This window comes from Linderina pennispora (assembly GCF_002104995.1).
Source record: "Linderina pennispora strain ATCC 12442 chromosome Unknown DL89scaffold_10, whole genome shotgun sequence".
Taxonomy (NCBI): Eukaryota; Fungi; Kickxellomycota; class Kickxellomycetes; order Kickxellales; family Kickxellaceae; genus Linderina; species Linderina pennispora.
In genome coordinates, this window is record NW_024468258.1 from 338,674 (window position 1) to 356,154 (window position 17,481).

Here is a 17,481-nt window from a genome sequence, read left to right on the forward strand (position 1 = left end):
CAGTACCAGTCCCAAGGTGCACCCGCTTCACCGCAAGCTGCGCCTTGATTCATTCATGAACCAGGCCCGTGCAGACCACAGGCTTGCCGCAAAACTCCGGAGCAAGTTCGGTCCAGATCCAGTGCTGATCATGGGCAATTGGAGTGCGCCGATGGCCCGACACCATGCGCCGATTCGTGGCAAGGGATGGCGCGACAAGTTCAAGCACCATGGCTTTGAAGTCTATCTGATCGACGAATTCCGGACATCGTCGATGTGCCCGTTCTGCTGCGAAAAGTCGCTGCAGACATTCCGGCATGTTCCCAACCCGCGGCCCTACCAGAGATCGAAGAACCCAACTGTGAAGTGCCATGGCCTTCTCCGCTGTACAAGCGAGTCATGTAAGCGGGCCATGGCACAATACAGGCGGGCCTATTCGTCTCGGCTCTTGAACCGCGACCTCGCAGCAGTTATAAACTTCAGACTCATTTTCCAGTCACTCTGTGATTCAGGCAGTATTCCTGAACGGTTCCATCGTTCTACGGCCATTGCTGCCGATGCTTCTGGCACCACCCCTGCAACAAAGAGGCCGCGCAAGAGCCGTGCAGCAGCAGGCGATTCTGCTGCCACCAGCAGCGAACCAGCGCTGAAGCGCCTGCGCTGAGTAGGCCATCAAGAGAGGAGATGTCCATGATCGCCATTGCACCAACAACCATCCGACACGTTCAAATGACCGGTTCGCCATGATGCTCTTATCGACGTGTCAACCCATGCTGACTAGCAGCCGAGCTCGCACTGTGAGCAGAGTAGTTCTAGTAGCAAATAAAAATATTAAATCCACCGAAACAAGGATAGAAGTCGAATAAATATATCTCTGGCTTATTTGGTATGTGATGTATCATCAGAACAGGCAGCTATGTCGGGTATCTCTCTACCAATGCAATGTAATTTCAATATCACCTACCAGGAGTAGTGAATCCACTATCCCTTGCTAGGTGCTACACAGCTGACTCTCACTCGTAAATCCACGGCAGCGCGTATGCAAGGGTATAGTGGCTGCACTATCTAGCTTAGCACACGCGGGTGTAGCTGTGGGTCCCCTCAGATTCTCTACAACCACTAGTAAAATGGCACATCAAATCTACCCGTGTCCTAGCACTGTGTCTCGGGTACAATACGCATGGATGGATAGCCTCCTGCAACTGTCTGGAACACGTTTGCTCTCTAGGCACCCTTCTGCGATGTATATTGAATCTATGAAATATGCTAAAAGAGAGAAAGAAGGAGGAATCACCAGGTGAAAAGGGCAGGTGGCTGTCCAAGTAGTGGAGTTAGTCGCCTGGAACAGCATGGATGGCCATTGTGGCCTAGGGATTTTATCCATGGGTTCCTAAATCCTGTGAGTTTAGGAACACAGCGCCTATCGAGGGAGCTAATTACCATCGCTGGCTTGAGGGGCTTAGGTTCGAATCTTGGCAGGTATGTGAGTTTTGAATTGAGTGAAAACTCATGCAGATAGATGTCATGTAGCGCAGTCGTCTGACTGGCAGGAAGGCCGACACTGGATACTTCAAGCAACATTTGCTCGGAACATAGGTGCAATATACTGCCTTCGCAAACCATCTCTATGCTTATGAGCGTTATCAAACGAGTTGTGCTTTTTACTTGGGAAAATATATTAAATGTGAAAACTGCAGGAGAGAAAGGAGCGCAGCAGCATGTGTGCATATGAGCTGTGGTTGATTTATATGTAGACAGATCACTAATACTTAGATTGGTTGAAGCATTGTTCACAGGTTCGATGCTTTTACAGCCCCTGAAAGATTCGTCGAGGTCATCACGCTATAGTAAATGCTCTATGCCAGTTTTGCTTTTCGTGTCAGCCGCGAGAGCCACTGGCCAGTCGACTAGACGGGCTGGTGCCGGGTGTTGGTTTTATGAGTATACTCCTGCTTGGAGTATAGCCGAGTAGCGAAACAAGAGACCATCAGTATGTTGGCTCGTCTAAATAATGTTGCGAAATTTGTCTACATTTACATCTTGCAAGCATCTTGCCTGCATGGTAGATCGCGTTGCTCTTACATTTGTTATTCTTGTTCCAGTATTCCTCGCCTAAATAGCATACGGGTTTAACCTAATGGCAATATGGCTGGTGTGTAAACAGGGAAAAGAGAGAAATATTGAGTGCTAAATTTCAGAAACGAGTCAGCTAGAAGGAAATGGCAGCTACCGCAACGATGGCGACTGTTGTCAGAGCAGTGAATGACGAAAAGTTGTTGACTGCATCCGAACTCTTGCTGTTGCTCTTGCTGCCACTGCTGCTGTTTCCGCTTGATGATGAGCCAGACGACGAGTCATCAGTCGAGTTGGCACACTTTGAGTCGCTCGACGACGACGGGGTGACAACCTTTGCAAAGCCATCGAAATTGCACGAGGTCGACTTCTTGTTATCTGACTGGTAGTACGCGTTGAGCGCCCATGACACGCGCTGGATGGTGTCGCAGCCAGCATAGTTACCGTACTTGCCAGTGGTGCCGTTGCCGTTGATGGCCGAGCAGTCAATTGAGGCACACACGTAGCTGAAGATATCGCCGACAGTGGAACTCCAGGTGGTTAGTTTGTCCAAGTCGGTGGGTGCCGAAGTGTCCTTGGACACGCACGACAGCGTCTTCATCATGCATGCGCAGGTCGCGTTGTTGGGGGTGGGCGGCAGGGTCGAGCTCGCCATCCAGCTGTTGCTCATGCCGACTGACGGGCAGCTCTGCAACTTGGCGCTGCTTGAGTAGCTGCTCATGGTGACACCCTTGGGGCTGGTTGCCTTGAGGGCCTTTTTGAAGTTGTCATAGTCCTGGGTCTTTGTGCCCTTGGTGCCGCTGACGGTGACGAGGCCGTACTTGTTGTCCTCCTCGACATACTCGTAGACAAAGCCGCCCGAGAACACCCCAGTCATGTTGGAGCCGTAAATCGCAGCAATCTCCGGGAAGGTGCGTGGGCGGATGGTGTTGCAACCGTACTCGGTCAGCATCACAGGCACGTCCCAGTTGGTGAAGTTTTTGACGACGATGTCGTAGCCCGAGATGGTGTAGCTGCTGTCCTCGCCGCACCACGAGTAGATGTTCAGACCGTAGAACTCGGCCTGCTCGTCCTTGCTGTTGCAGTCAAAGTAGGTCTGCTGCTGCCAGCGGATATCCGCATCGTCGTTGGTTGCGTATCCGACGGGGATCGAGAGCCCCTTCTTCTTAATATACGCTCTGACGTCGCGCAGTGCCGCCTTGACGTAGGCCGCCGAGTCGGTGTTGTTGGGGGCATTGGCCACCTCGTTGCCGGCCAGGAATCCCATCACATTGTCGTAGCCGCCAAATGCATCGACCTTCTGATAGTAGTAGCCGAGCAAGTCTGCGTCGTAGGCGGGCGAGTCGCGGTTGATGGTCTTGGTGGGCGTGCTCAGGTCGAGCATCACGTAGATGCCGGCGTCGGCCAGCGCCTTCATGCAGTAGTCGTGGTTGTTGTACGGCTCGGTCTGGTAGACGCGGATGGCGTTGACACCCAGGTCCTTCAGGAACGGCAGGTCGCGGTCACACGCGTCTTTGCTTGCAAGCGGGTCGCGGGTCTGCGATGTCTCGATAATGTCGGGCTGGTAGTCGACGCCCTTGGCAAAGAACTGCTCGCCGGTTTTGCTGTCGAACCACTTGGCTCCCTTGATGACCAGCGGGTTGATTGCCAGTGCGCTGCAGGCGAGCAGGGTGCTGCCGAGGACCGCGACAGACGGCACAGAGAACCGCATCGTTGCTTTGTGGATTCGCGGAAGAGAGGAACGGGAAAGAGCACAAAAAAGCTGGGGTTTGATGGAAGGTCGGCGCTTTCCTGATAGAAAAAGGTCGATGGTTAAAGGGGATTAGAAAGCGGGAGGAAAAGAGGCAGGGAGGGGGATGTGCAGTCGTGAGTAAGAGCTGTTGTCGTTTTATGTCAAGAAGGAAGAGAAGAGAACAATCCAGACGCGGCCCAGCTTTTGTACCGGCCCAAGGGTGCTGGTGTTTCTTTGGCTTGGCCTGTGTTTACAGTGTAAAAGCAGTTGGCGGTGGCCCTACCAGGCAAGTCGGAAATGCACGCCCCTCGCCCCCGATTCTCCTGCTGCAGACAAACTGCTGCCCGCGGAGTCCACAAATAGCAGCTGGCGCCAAGAGTTTTCCTGCTGCAGACTGGGAGAAGCGGTCTGCTGCGTGCAGCTGTCACTGGGAGAAGCAATCAGCGGCCTGACAGAGCCAACAGCAGACTGCTCCCTACTCGCAGCGTGGTTTGGCCCGCACACACGCATGTGGTCTCTGGCAGCGGCCGCAGGGGTTGCCCCATATGTGCTTGCAACATAGCAACATCATCACCATCACCATCACCATCTATGTCACCACTCCCGATACATAGGGCTGCAGACGGCGCTTGTCGGTGCCGAATGCGTCGGCAACCACCAGCCTGTCCCAGCGGTTGGGGGAGATGGCGGCCGGTGTTCTGGAACACCGCCAGTTTGGGTTGGGCAAGGGCGCATTCTCCGCACGCTGGCGGCAGCCTGAGTGGCAGCAGGAGGCGGGTGGCCACCACCTCCCGTCCAAGCGCCCCGCCAGCGCCCAGCGGCCGCGCGGGCGCTGCTGGCCCGCATCAGACTCGGGCTATGCTATTGCTCGCTGCTGCTGCTGTTGTTGCATTCTGCACGACCGCTGGCAGGCCAATCACGGGGTGTGGGGACCGCTTCCCGCCCGCGCATTGTGCGAGTTCATAGTGGATGCGCCCAATCACGATTGTGCTGGGCGCCGATCATCTGGCTCCGCCTGCTGGCACAACAACAAAACCACTTTGTGTTGCCAAACTCTCAGTCACTCAGTCGGCAGCCCCAAAAAAGAGAGCTGCGCTTGAGCTAAAGCGACCGAGGAGACCTGCTGTTGCGTGCGGTGCCGAGGGCTCTGTCAAGGCAGGTCGCCCCACTCAGGCCGGGTGTTGTTTGCGCACATGCTAGACAAGGCCCTCCTCCAGCTTGCTGCTGATGTCGGCCCAACCAAAAATAGAATAGGAATCTCCGTGCCAGACCAATCACCAGCGCGGTCTCAACATTCCCAGTTGCAGGCTGCATGTCCCAGCCAGGGCGGCGGTCTTTGGATTATTTTTATCGCAGCCTTTACAGGCTCAGCCCTTCTTCTCTTCCCTCTCCATCCTCTTCATCCTCTGCCACCTCTACCCCTCTCATTTCCCCTCTACACGCCTCTTCGTGCCTCTTCATCTCATCGTTGTCTGCTCTCGGACCCTAGGGAGGCCGTTTCAACAGAACCAGTTAGCTTGTCGAAACGCCCCAAACACTGGTGTTGCCCCTGCCCCGCTTGCAGGCACACACTCATACTCTCTTTCGCCCATCGATAGCCCAGAGCACATACATACTGCAGCGCCAGCCGCTGCTATCTCTACGCACGATCATCTCTTCCCCACCCAGAACCAAACAGACAAAAGCTTCCGCATAACGTCGTCGGCAGGGTTACGACAACATTTTTATCGGCTTACGAGTAAGTATCTGACCGGCCCATTCTGAACCGGAAACAGAAGCAGTAGAGCGCAGAGCCAAGCACAACAACGATATCAACAAAACGCAGCAATTCTGCCCAGCGCTTTCTCGCTCGCCATTGTTTTGGCAAAGCTTCAGCATCAGCCAGAGACTGCGCGAGCCCCCCGTTCAGCTAGTAATTCCGTGCCGTTAATTGTTGCTTCTATTTCGGTCGTCGACCAAAACATTTGGCGATGAGCGGGAAGCGACGGGCGGGAGGGCTGTGTGCAGGAGAGCGGGCGGGAGCAGCGCGGGTGGCGAAATCTGCGCTGCCAGCGCAACGTTACCACTTGTCCGCCTATTTCTGGCTGGGTCGCTGTTTTGTGCTACGTGCTTTCTTGTGGAGCGCACAGCTCTGTTTGGGTCACCATCTGTGCCCCGAGTGTGTCCGCCGCTTTTTCATATAAAGGCAGCAGCAGCTACTGCTCCGTCCTTCTCCCGCCCTCGTAGAGAGAAGCTCTTGCGTTTTTTGTATTCCTCCTCCGTCTGTACAAGCTCGACTTTTGTATCTTACATTTTGTCTATAACCTTTTCCCTTTGCTCAGGCAGCAAACCACTCTGTCAGCTGCGTTCACTCTTCGTTGCTGGAAAGAAGGTAAAAAGGCGGGTCCATTGTATGCAATTAAGCACGCTCTAGCCGTGCAGATCCGCCCACCCATTCTTGTTTTCCCCGCACCAGCACTCTGCTCTGCTAAATGAAATAATCACCAGCAGAGCAGCTCCCTTTGTCCTGCGTTGCCGGCACGCAGCAGCTCACAGGGCAGGTGCGCTTGCATTTACCTCATGGGGTGGCAGCCGGATCCGACCTGACAAACAGAGCATGTCCAATCTTGTCAAAGCAGCAGCAGCAGCAGCAGCGGGCCTTCATCTCTTCCTTGCTGAGCCTTTGGAACCTCTTGAACCTCTTGAATCTCTTGAACCACTCGAGTCCCTTGAACCTTGCGCTAACTACACTATCCATACTCCTAATTCTAGATTATCTCCTTTTTAAATGGCCAACAACTACAACGGCGGCAGCGGTAGCGGCCGCCAACAGCAGGGAGGACCATATGACAACGTGCCGCCCACGCAGTATCTGGGCCGCCACGACCAGCAGGAGCAAGACCCGTACGGCGATGCCGGATACGACGACTACGGTCGTCCCGAGTCGTTTGACGTGTCGTACTACGCGTCACAGGAGCCGGCAGATTACTCGGATCAAATCTACATGAGCAACACTGGCGGCAGCGGCCAGGACGGCGGTCCCAGCCTGCTGAGCCCGGACGGGCCGATGGCCCAGGGCCCCATGATGGGCGAGCTGCCCCCGCGCCGCCGCCGCAACGGCAAGAACCGCGACTCGGATGTCGAGAGCGTCAGCGACTTCTCGGTTCGCTCGTCGATTGTGCGCACGCCCGCCTCGCACGGCTCGAACGACGTCGACATCTTTGGCGCGTACCGCAGCAACGGCTCTGGGCCGGGCGCCGCCGATGACCGCTACGCCTCGTACGCGCCATCGACAGAGTCGCTGATCCACATGATTGAGAACAAAAAGTCGTACCGGCCCACGGGGTCTGTCACATCGTTCTCCCGCAGCGCGTCCTGGGTCTCCAACGGGCAGGGCGGCTTTATGGACTTCCAGAACAACGACGCGTTCCTCAACGCCGACGTGCCGTACCCGGCCTGGAGCGACCCCAACCAGATCCCGCTGTCCAAGGAGGAGGTCGAGGACATCTTCCGCGACCTGACCGCCAAGCTCGGCTTCCAGCAGGACAACATGCGCAACATGTACGATGCGATGATGACCATGCTCGACTCGCGTGCGTCGCGCATGAGCCCGACCATGGCGCTGCTGATGCTGCACTCGGACTACATTGGCGGCGACCACGCCAACTACCGCCGCTGGTACTTTTCGGCCCAGCTGGACCACGACACGCCGCCAGTGCGTGAGCAGATTGACCCGAAGCAGCAGCAGGAGCTGCTGGAGGAGGAGGGCGACGATCCCAAAAAGGACACGCCCGCCGCCTTCATGGAGAAGTGGCGTGCGCAGATGAACGCCATGTCGCAGTACGAGCGCGCCCGCCAGATTGCGCTGTGGATGCTGCTGTGGGGTGAGGCTGGAAACCTGCGCTACACTCCCGAGCTGCTGTGCTTCCTGTTCAAGGTTGCCGAGGACTATGTCAAGTCGCCCGAGGCCCAGCAGCGCGTCGAGCCGGTGCCCGAGGGCCAGTACCTGTGCAACGTCGTGTGCCCGCTGTACAACTTTTTGCGCGATGAAGGCTACGAGGTCGTCAACGGCAAGTACCTGAAGCGCGAGCGCGACCACGCCAAGACTATTGGCTACGACGATGTCAACGAGCTGTTCTGGACCCCCGAGAGCCTGCGGTGGATCAAGTTCGAGGACAAGTCGCTGCTGATGGACGTGGCTCCGCACGAGCGCTGGAACCGTCTGGCCGACGTCAGCTGGAAAAAGTCGTTCCGCAAGACGTTCAAGGAGCGCCGCACCATGTGGCACTTTATGACCAACTTCTCGCGCGTGTGGATCATGCACATCACTGTGTACTGGTACTACATCATCTACGTCGCCAACTTTTTGTACGACCCGTACTTTGAGTGGCACGACCCGACCTTCAGCAAGGCCAACCCCCAAGGCGCCAAAGTACCGCTCCCGAACCAGGACGCCAAGCGCTACACGCTGATGGCCTGCGGCGGTGCGCTCGCGCCGTTCCTTGCGATCATGGGCACTGTCGCCGAGATGTTCTTTGTGCCGCTGAACAAGTCCACCCAGCGCCAGCTGTGGCTGCGCATGCTCATCCTGGTCATCATTCTTGCTGCTGACATTGCGCCGACGTTCTGGATCTGGGGCAAGGGTGACGACCCGAATTTTGACCTGGAAGGACTCGATCTCCAGGCGCCAATGCAGGAAAATGACCCTAGAACGCAGACAGATGTGGATGCCTCCGTCCTGTCGACCTGGCGTGTTGCTCGTGCAGTGGCCATCGTGCAGTTCTGCTACTCGGTTGCCTTCACGATCTTCCTGTCGCTGATGCCGCCTGCGCTGATGTTCAAGCAGCGCAAGAAGAACCGCAACGGCCGCGGCCTGATCAACCGCACCTTTGCCGGCAACTTCCCGCCGCTCAAGGTCGCGCCGCGCGCCATCTCGCTGTGCCTGTGGGGAGCCATCTTCCTCTGCAAGTACATCGAGTCGTACTTCTTCCTGGCCCTGTCGTTCAAGGATCCGTTCCGCTGGCTCTACCGCTACTTCCCAGACGAGAACAGCTGCGTTGAGCGCTTCTTTAACTCGCAGCTGTGTGTCAACCAGCACTACATCACGCTCGGGTTCATGCTGCTCCTCGATCTGGTGCTGTTCTTCCTCGATACCTATCTGTGGTATGTCGTGTGGAACACCGTGTTCTCGGTTGGCCGCTCGTTCTACCTCGGTGTGTCGATCTGGACACCCTGGCGCAACGTCTTTGGCCGTCTGCCCAAGCGCATCTACGCCAAGATCCTGGCCACGGCCGACATGGAGGTCAAGTACAAGCCCAAGGTGCTGTGCTCGCAGATCTGGAACGCAGTGGTGATCTCGATGTACCGCGAGCACCTGCTGTCGGTCGACCACGTGCAGAAGCTGCTGTACCAGCAGGTCACCAGCGAGGACGACGGCAAGCGCACCCTGAAGCCGCCCACGTTCTTTGTTTCGCAGGACGATGCTGCCTTTGAGCAGGAGTTCTACCCGTCGCACTCGGAGGCCGAGCGTCGCATCACGTTCTTTGCGCAGTCGCTGTCGTCGGTTCTGCCCGAGCCGGTGCCTGTCGAGAACATGCCCACGTTCACTGTTCTGACCCCGCACTACTCGGAGAAGATCCTGATGTCGCTGCGCGAGATTATCCGCGAGAGCGACCAGTACACCCGCGTCACAGTTCTCGAGTATCTGAAGGCGCTGCACTCGGACGAGTGGGACAACTTTGTCAAGGACACCAAGATCCTTGCCGAGGAGAACTCGTCCAACTTTGGCCAGGCCTCGGCATACGGCCAGGCGTTTGCCCAGGATGCCGACAAGGCGGAGGTGAAGACCAAGACCGACGACCTTCCGTTCTACACCATCGGCTTCAAGAGCGCTGCGCCCGAGTTCACCCTGCGCACGCGTATCTGGGCGTCGCTGCGTTCCCAGACGCTGTACCGCACCATCTCCGGCTTCATGAACTACGCCAAGGCGATCAAGCTGCTGTACCGTGTCGAGAACCCCGAGATGGTCCACCTGTTTGGCGGCAACGGCTCTGAGCGCCTGGAGCAGGAGCTCGAGCGCATGGCTCGCCGCAAGTTCAAGTTTGTTGTGGCCATGCAGCGGTACCTGAAGTTCAACAAGGACGAGCGCGAGGCATCCGACTTTTTGCTGCGCACCTACCCCGACCTGCAGATTGCGTATCTCGAGGAGGTCCCCGCTGTCGAGGAGGGCGAGCTGCCGCGCATCTACTCGTGCCTGATTGACGGGCACTCTGAGGTCGGTGCTGACGGCCGCCGCAAGCCGTACTACCGCATCCAGCTGCCGGGCAACCCGATTCTCGGTGACGGAAAGTCTGACAACCAGAACCACGCGATTGTGTTCACCCGTGGCGAGTACCTGCAGCTCATTGATGCCAACCAGGACAACTACCTGGAGGAGTGCGTCAAGATCCGCAACATGCTTGGTGAGTTTGAGGAGTACAACCCGCCCACCGTGTCGCCCTACTCGCCTGCCGCCGAGCCGCAGAAGCCACCCGTTGCCATTGTCGGTGCGCGCGAGTACATTTTCTCGGAGAACGTCGGTATTCTTGGAGACGTCGCTGCCGGCAAGGAGGCGACGTTCGGTACGCTCACTCAGCGCATCATGGCTGAGATTGGCGCGCGTCTGCATTATGGCCACCCGGATTTCGTCAACTTCATCTTCATGACCACGCGCGGAGGCATCTCGAAGGCGCAGAAGGGTCTGCACCTCAACGAGGATATCTATGCCGGTATGAACTCGTTCACGCGCGGTGGACGCATCAAGCACACCGAATACTTCCAGTGCGGTAAGGGCCGTGATCTCGGGTTCTGCTCGACGCTCAACTTCATCACCAAGATCGGCACTGGTATGGGTGAGCAGATGCTGTCGCGCGAGTACTACTGGCTCGGCTGCCAGCTGCCGCTGGACCGCTTCCTGACATTCTTCTACGCGCACCCGGGCTTCCACATCAACAACATCATGATTATGTCGTCGGTGCAGCTGTTCATGATCTGCATCATGTTCATTGCGGCCATGAGTGTGACGGTGGACACCTGCAACAAGGTCGACATGAACGTACCGGAATATGCAAATAGCCTCGAACCAACAGGATGTTTCCTGCTGCAGCCCATTGGTGACTGGATCAACAGAACCACGCTGGCTATTCTTCTTGTGCTGCTGATTGCGTTCCTGCCTCTGTTCCTGCAGATGCTGACGGAGCAGGGCTTTAGCCGGGCCATTTCGCGTCTGGGCAAGCAGTTCATGTCGCTGTCGCCGCTGTACGAAGTCGAGGTTACGCTGGTGTACTTTAGCTCGCTGATGACCAACCTGTCGTATGGTGGTGCGCGGTATATCGGTACTGGCCGTGGCTTCGCGACCTCGCGCCTGCCGTTCGCTACGCTCTACTCGCGGTTCACAGACTCGTCGATCTACTTTGGAATTCGCCTGATGATGCTTCTGACGTTCTTCTCGGCGGCGTATTGGCGCTGGCCCATCATCTATTTCTGGGTGTCGATTGCGGCCATGATCATCACGCCGTTCCTGTATAACCCGCACCAGTTTGTCCTGACCGACTTCATCATCGACTTCCGCGACTGGCTGCGCTGGCTCGGCGCTGGCAACAGCTCGGCGAACCCGAACTCGTGGATCGCGCATGTGCGCCTGACCCGTATCCGTATCACTGGCTACAAGCGCAAGCGTCTTGGTGAGCGGACCCCGACGACTGGCCATATCTCGCGTGCGCACACGGCCAACATCATCTTTGCCGAGATCCTGCTTCCGCTGATCATGGCCATCATCATGCTGGTTGGGTACACGTACATCCACAGCACCTCAAACAGGAAGGATATCGATGAGGGCAAAATGGATATCCCCAGGTCGACGCTGATTCGCATCCTCATCCTGTCGCTTGCACCCATCATCATCAACATGGTCATCACCATTGCGTTCTTCTTTGTGTCGATTGGGTTTGGGCCGTGCTGCGCCATGTGCCTGCCGCAGTTCGGCAAGGTCATTGCTGGCGTCGTGCACACGATCACGGTCATTGTGTACGTTGCCATCTTCTTCCTGCTGTGGTGGCTTGACGACTGGATCATGAACCATGCAATTCTGGGCATGATTTGTGTCGTGTATGTCGAGATTGCGATCTTTGCGATCCTGCAGCACCTGCTTCTGTCGCGCGAGTTTGGTGAGGACGAGACCAACGTCGCGTGGTGGACTGGACGGTGGTATGGCAAGGGCATGGGCGGCTGGGCGTTCACGCTCACGATGCGCGAGTGGCTCTGCAAGGTCATCGAGTGCTCGATCTTTGCCGCTGACGTGTTCACTGGCCTGGTCACGCAGTTCTTCCTGTCGGTGTTCACACTGATTCCGTGGGTCGACAAGTGGCACTCGGCGATGCTGTTCTGGCTCCGCCCGTCGCGGCAGATCCGCCCGCCCATCTACTCGCTCAAGCAGCGCAAGCAGCGCCGCCGCACGGCTATCGGATACGGCATCCTGTTCATCATCCTCTTTGTCCTCTTCCTGGCGGTCATCATCGTCCCGCAGGTCATCACGATTGATGCTAAGCCGCCCGATACCATCGTTGGCTATCTGGATGGCACAAAGTTCTAAATTCCTTTTTTTATGTTTTTCCTTTTTTCCTCTATCTCACTTTCCTGTCTGTTTGAAAATACAATCTTTATGTGAAATCAGCAGGGGGATGTAGGGGAAGCGGTTGTGATGAGCACCCTTTGTCGCATGTTCGTGGGATTGCAGTGATGTGGGGCGCCAAGCAACCATTTCCGCTCGTTTCTATTTGAATTGTCATCTATAATGATGAGGGAGTGTGATGTCCATCTCGTATGTTCACGTACTGCCAGATGCTTACGACCAGCAAACGATCCTGCTGTCATGAATGGCCTATCGGATCCGATCGCACTTGGGGACTGGAAAAGGGGACAGTGGTGAGGAAACCGCCATGCGGCGGATGCCTGCAGTGACCAGCACCCAGGGCAGCGGGTAATGTGCGGGTATCCGCCTCTGCCACTGCTCCAAGTACCAACCCACAGGCTGGTGCAGCGCAGTGTCTGTGTCTGTGTCTGTGGTGAAGGCACATACGAGACATAGACCGATCTGCCAAGCGCAGATCAATGGATTTTTGATTTTCAAGGAAAGCAGTCTGCCGTTACCTGCGCTGGCTGTCCCACCAGCTTTTTCGTCTCTGTATTTTTTTGTACGCACTATAATTTACCAGCAAATTTATTTCCAACAAAGAGATGGCGTTTCTTGACTGGGCTCTTCACCCCACTGAGCTGTGGGCGGCTTTCTGGTATGTGATGCGGCACGCCCCGCCTGACGAGAAGACGGTGAAGCTGCAAGTGTCAGGCGACATGAAGCGGTGCTACGACTTTCTGGAGATGACCTCGCGCTCGTTCGCGGCGGTAATTCAGGAGCTGAATCCGAGGCTGCGCGACGGCATTTGCCTCTTCTACCTGGTGCTGCGTGGGCTGGACACCATCGGTAAGTTCCGAGAGCGGCCGGGTGTTGTGATCTGCACGCAATAGACAGGGCGCTAACACTGGTTCTGGATTTGTTTTTTGTGCCGTGTAGAGGACGACATGACGATCCCGGGCGCAAAGAAGCGCAACCTGCTGGAGAAGTTCCATGAGCTGATTTACGTCGAGGGCTGGACGTTTGAGGATTCGGGGCCCGACGAGAAGGATGCGCAGCTGCTGGTCGAGTTCGACGTTGTCATCCGCGAGTTCATGCGGCTGCCGACCGAGTACCAGGACGTGATTGCGGATATCACAAAGAAGATGGGCGCAGGCATGGCCGAGTTCACGGTGCGGCGCGTGGTGTCGCTGGATGACTACAACCTGTACTGCCACTACGTTGCTGGGCTGGTGGGGCATGGGCTGAGCCGGCTGTTTGCGGCGTCCGGGCTCGAGGACAAGTCTGTGGGCGAGAACCTGGACCTGGCCAACTCGATGGGCCTGTTTTTGCAAAAGACAAACATCACGCGTGACATCAACGAGGACGTGCTTGACGGGCGGTGCTTCTGGCCCGCGGAGATCTGGAAGCGGTACGCCAGCGACACGGACGAGATTATCGCCAAGCGGAACCGCGGGCGCGGCATGGAGGCGCTCAACGAGATGTGCGTCAATGCCCTGGCGCACATCCCCGACTGCATGCAGTACCTGGAGAGCATCCACGAGCCGAGCGTGTTCAAGTTCTGTGCGATCCCGCAGGTCATGGCCATTGCCACGCTGACGCTGTGCTACGACAACGCGCGTGTGCTGGACGAGAACGTCAAGATCCGCAAGGGCGAGGCGCTGTGGCTGATTTCCAAGTCAGCGGACATCGAGTCTGTGCGGCACGTGTTCTACATGTATCTGGTGCAGCTCGAGCGGAAGAACCACGAGGGCATCCCCATGTACGAGGAGGTCAAGAAGATTGTCGACAGGACCAAGCGCGATCTGGTGGTCAAGATGAAGAGCAAGCCGGAGAACCTCACGTACGAGTATATGGCGCTGGCGCTGTTTGTCTTTGCCATGGTGGCTTTCTACCTCTATCTGCCGCAGATAAGGGAGGATGCGTCGTACCGTGTTTAGGGATATGGTGTGCAATGGAACTAAGCTCAAATAGACGTGGCAGGCATTTGGGGATGTGTGCCCAAGGGAGTGTGTGGCCGCTGCTTGCATGGAGGCAGGTGAGGGGGACTTATCGATGGGCGTGCGTCTGCTGCGAGTGACTCAGCTAGCCGATTCAGGGGTTGTTGGAGACGCGAGGCCCAAGGACAGGGAGGCGAAACAGCGAGCTGGAAGGCCGAATGGCGCCACACTGGGCACCAATCTTTCCTCCACTCGCCACTTTTTTTTACTGCAGTATTTACGGCTATAACAGCATTTTTCTCTTCCTTTTGGTACTGTAATGGCTGGGCTAAGCAGCACCGTTGAGCCGGAATCACGGATACGGTCGGAGCCCATTGCGCCGCGGTCCAGGCGCGCAGTATTCGCAGACCGCATCCACGCCGGCGAGCAGCTGGCGAACAACCTGGGCGAGTACTCACGGGACCGCACAGCGGTTGTCTTGTCGGTGAGCCGCGGGGGAGCGATAATCGGGTCGGTGGTGGCCGAGACGCTAGGGATTCCCCACTACTACTACATGGTCAAGGCGATTCCGTGGCCGCAGATGCCGCGGCTGTCGCTGGGCAGCGTGGCAGGCGACGGCAGCGCGCGCATCGACAATGCAATTGCGCAGAGCGTGGGGATGGCGCAGGAGGAGCTGCTTCGGATAGTCAAGGAGGCCGACCAGGGGCTGCTGCGGGAGCAGGCGGCGTTCCACCTGGACGTGCCTGGCCGCGACGAGCTGGACGGGCGGACGCTGGTTGTGGTGGATGACGGATGCGAGGCGGGCGACACAATGCGCGAGGCAATCATGCATTTACGTCACTGCCACAGCGAGTGCAGAATCGTGGTCGCCGTGCCCGTGTGCCTGGCGGATCTGAAGCGGCAGCTGCAGCGGCATGCGAGCGTGATTGATATTGTGTCGCCGGTGTTTACGGGCTCGGTTGCGCGGTGGTATGCGGGTGGAGCAACGCCGGTGGAGCGCGAGCGGCGGAAACTGGAGCAGATGTTTGAGGGCGACATAGGGCAGTTTGATATAGATTAACATGAGCTAGTACCAGCGCAACCTTCACCCACAGCTACGCTGCAGCAACCGCCCATGCATGTCTGGCCAGAAGCTGCTGACTCCAGGCAATGGACGTGTGGTGGGAAGTGGCCAGCAGGCGGCGGCATTCAATGCAGGGGCTGGGCGATGGAGTGGGCTCCTCGCCGCCAGGCCGGATTGAAGCCCCCTCGGCGAGCCAGCTGCTTATGCAAGGGGGCAACGGAGTCGCCGCTCGTCGTCACAGGCGATTGGGCTCTATCCGCATCCCTGCGTCCCTTGTAAGACACACCCACTCACAGTGCGAGTTGTATATGAGCGATCGCCCGCTCTCAATTACTCGCAGGACAGCGCGGGCGCGCACCCTAACCCCTTGCGGGCAATTATCGCAGATTCTGGCACGACTTTCTGTGTCTGGAACCGATTCGCTTTATTCGCATTTTACTCGGCCTAAAAAGAGTCTGCGACACCCCGAAGGCAAGCCTCCCCTCCACTGTCCACTCTCTCCTTTCATTATTGTCAGTCGCCTCTGGTTAGACTTCGTATTATATTGCACAAATTGGCAGACCCTTTCGTTGAAATGGCGTTCATAAACAAGATACTGCAAAAGACAAAGAGCAAGATCGAGAGCAGCAGCAGCAGCGCCAGCAACAGCAGCGCCAACAGCACAAGCGGGATGGACAAAACCGGATACATGTACACAGTGCCAGGGCACGCGGTGCTGACGCACCCGGCCGCACCAGCACAGCACCCAGACATCTTCCACTCGGTGCCGTCCAATGCTGGCGGGCAGCCGATGGGCCAGACGCAGAAGCACGTGGTGCCGTCAAATGCACCGGCCGGGGTAGCGCCCAGCACAACCAGCGTGGCAGTGCGGGCAGCGTCGTTCTCGGCAGACGCGCTGGCAGCGACGCGTGAGCAGCAGCAGCAGCAACAGCAGCAGCAACAGCAGCAGCAGCACCACTACCAGCAGCACCACCACCTTCACCACCAGCAGCAGCTGGCGCTAGCGCTGGGCGGCGGGGCAGCAGGACGCAGCTACGAGGACACGCACGTGCGGCTCGACGACTTTGACGTGTTCCGCACGGTGGGGACGGGCTCGTTTGGGCGCGTGCGGCTGGTGCAGCACCGCGGCTCGGGCAAGCACTACGCGATGAAGGTGCTGAAGAAGAGCCACGTTGTGCGGGCCAAGCAGGTGGAGCACGTCAACAGCGAGCGGCGTATCCTGGCCGAGTGCGCGTGCCCATTCATCGTCCACATGCTGGGCACGTGCCAGGACAACGTCAACCTGTACTTCTTCATGGAGTATGTGGTGGGCGGCGAGCTGTTCACGTATCTGCGGCGGTACCACCGCTTCCCGCCGCCCGTGGCCAAGTTCTATGCGGCCGAGGTGCTGCTGGCGCTGGAGTATCTGCATGCGCGTGACATTGTGTGGCGTGACACCAAGCCCGAGAACATCCTGCTGGACGGCCGCGGCCACGTCAAGCTGACCGACATGGGCTTTGCCAAAAAGGTGGTGGACCGCACATGGACGCTGTGCGGCACGCCCGACTACCTGGCGCCGGAGGTGATCCAGGCCAAGGGCTACGGCAAGAGCGTCGACTGGTGGGCGCTGGGCATCCTGATCTTCGAGATGATCGCCGGATATCCGCCGTTCTACGACGAGGACCACTACCGCCTGTACGAAAAGATCCTTGCCGGCCGCATCCAGTGGCCGTCGCAGTTCGACCCCGTGGCACGTGACCTGGTGAGCCGCCTGCTGACCGCCGATCTGTCGCGCCGGCTCGGCAACCTGCACCGCGGGTCGCTGGACATCAAGGAGCACCGGTGGTTCGCCGAGGTCGACTGGACGCGGCTCGCCGCGCGCGAGATCCCGGCGCCGCTGATTCCGCCGCAGAAGGTCGACGGCGACACCAGCAACTTTGACAAGTATCCCGAGACCGCAGAAAAGTACGGCGACATGGCCACTCCTGATCCGTACGCCGAGCTGTTCCTCGAGTTCTGAAAAAAAGCCGTCACATTTTTCCCACCAGTTTATTTATTCGCTGCCCGT

At 57.6% G+C, this 17,481-nt stretch overlaps 6 protein-coding genes across 6 annotated transcripts; 4 read left to right on the forward strand and 2 right to left on the reverse strand.

The window, feature by feature from the left end:
• Positions 1 to 1,976: 1,976 nt before the first annotated feature.
• On the reverse strand, positions 1,977 to 3,991 carry DL89DRAFT_268759 (uncharacterized protein). Its single transcript, XM_040888035.1, has one exon. It carries the CDS (start codon positions 3,761 to 3,763, stop codon positions 2,189 to 2,191), a length of 1,575 nt encoding a protein of 524 aa, XP_040742060.1. The 5' UTR covers positions 3,764 to 3,991; the 3' UTR covers positions 1,977 to 2,188.
• Positions 3,992 to 6,069: 2,078 nt separating this feature from the next.
• DL89DRAFT_29005 (uncharacterized protein) lies at positions 6,070 to 12,431 on the forward strand. The gene is made up of 2 exons (XM_040890039.1): positions 6,070 to 6,155; positions 6,536 to 12,431. The coding sequence occupies exon 2, from the start codon at positions 6,552 to 6,554 to the stop codon at positions 12,390 to 12,392; it is 5,841 nt and encodes a 1,946-aa protein (XP_040742061.1). The 5' UTR covers positions 6,070 to 6,155; positions 6,536 to 6,551; the 3' UTR covers positions 12,393 to 12,431.
• A 14-nt stretch (positions 12,432 to 12,445) lies between these two features.
• DL89DRAFT_268761 (uncharacterized protein) lies at positions 12,446 to 13,021 on the reverse strand. The gene is given in 3 exon segments (XM_040888036.1): positions 12,446 to 12,637; positions 12,805 to 12,842; positions 12,855 to 13,021. The coding sequence occupies 3 exon segments, from the start codon at positions 12,874 to 12,876 to the stop codon at positions 12,470 to 12,472; spliced, it is 228 nt and encodes a 75-aa protein (XP_040742062.1). The 5' UTR covers positions 12,877 to 13,021; the 3' UTR covers positions 12,446 to 12,469.
• A 129-nt stretch (positions 13,022 to 13,150) lies between these two features.
• On the forward strand, positions 13,151 to 14,371 carry DL89DRAFT_275368 (farnesyl-diphosphate farnesyltransferase; the record flags this gene model as incomplete). The annotated part of the gene is made up of 2 exons (XM_040889294.1): positions 13,151 to 13,280; positions 13,371 to 14,371. The coding sequence occupies 2 exons, from the start codon at positions 13,151 to 13,153 to the stop codon at positions 14,369 to 14,371; spliced, it is 1,131 nt and encodes a 376-aa protein (XP_040742063.1).
• Positions 14,372 to 14,530: 159 nt separating this feature from the next.
• Positions 14,531 to 15,719, forward strand: DL89DRAFT_28879 (uncharacterized protein). Its single transcript, XM_040889929.1, has one exon. It carries the CDS (start codon positions 14,691 to 14,693, stop codon positions 15,429 to 15,431), a length of 741 nt encoding a protein of 246 aa, XP_040742064.1. The 5' UTR covers positions 14,531 to 14,690; the 3' UTR covers positions 15,432 to 15,719.
• A 505-nt stretch (positions 15,720 to 16,224) lies between these two features.
• DL89DRAFT_225177 (Pkinase-domain-containing protein) lies at positions 16,225 to 17,433 on the forward strand (the record flags this gene model as incomplete). Its single annotated transcript, XM_040884734.1, has 1 exon — positions 16,225 to 17,433. The coding sequence occupies one exon, from the start codon at positions 16,225 to 16,227 to the stop codon at positions 17,431 to 17,433; it is 1,209 nt and encodes a 402-aa protein (XP_040742065.1).
• Between the last annotated feature and the right edge of the window lie 48 nt (positions 17,434 to 17,481).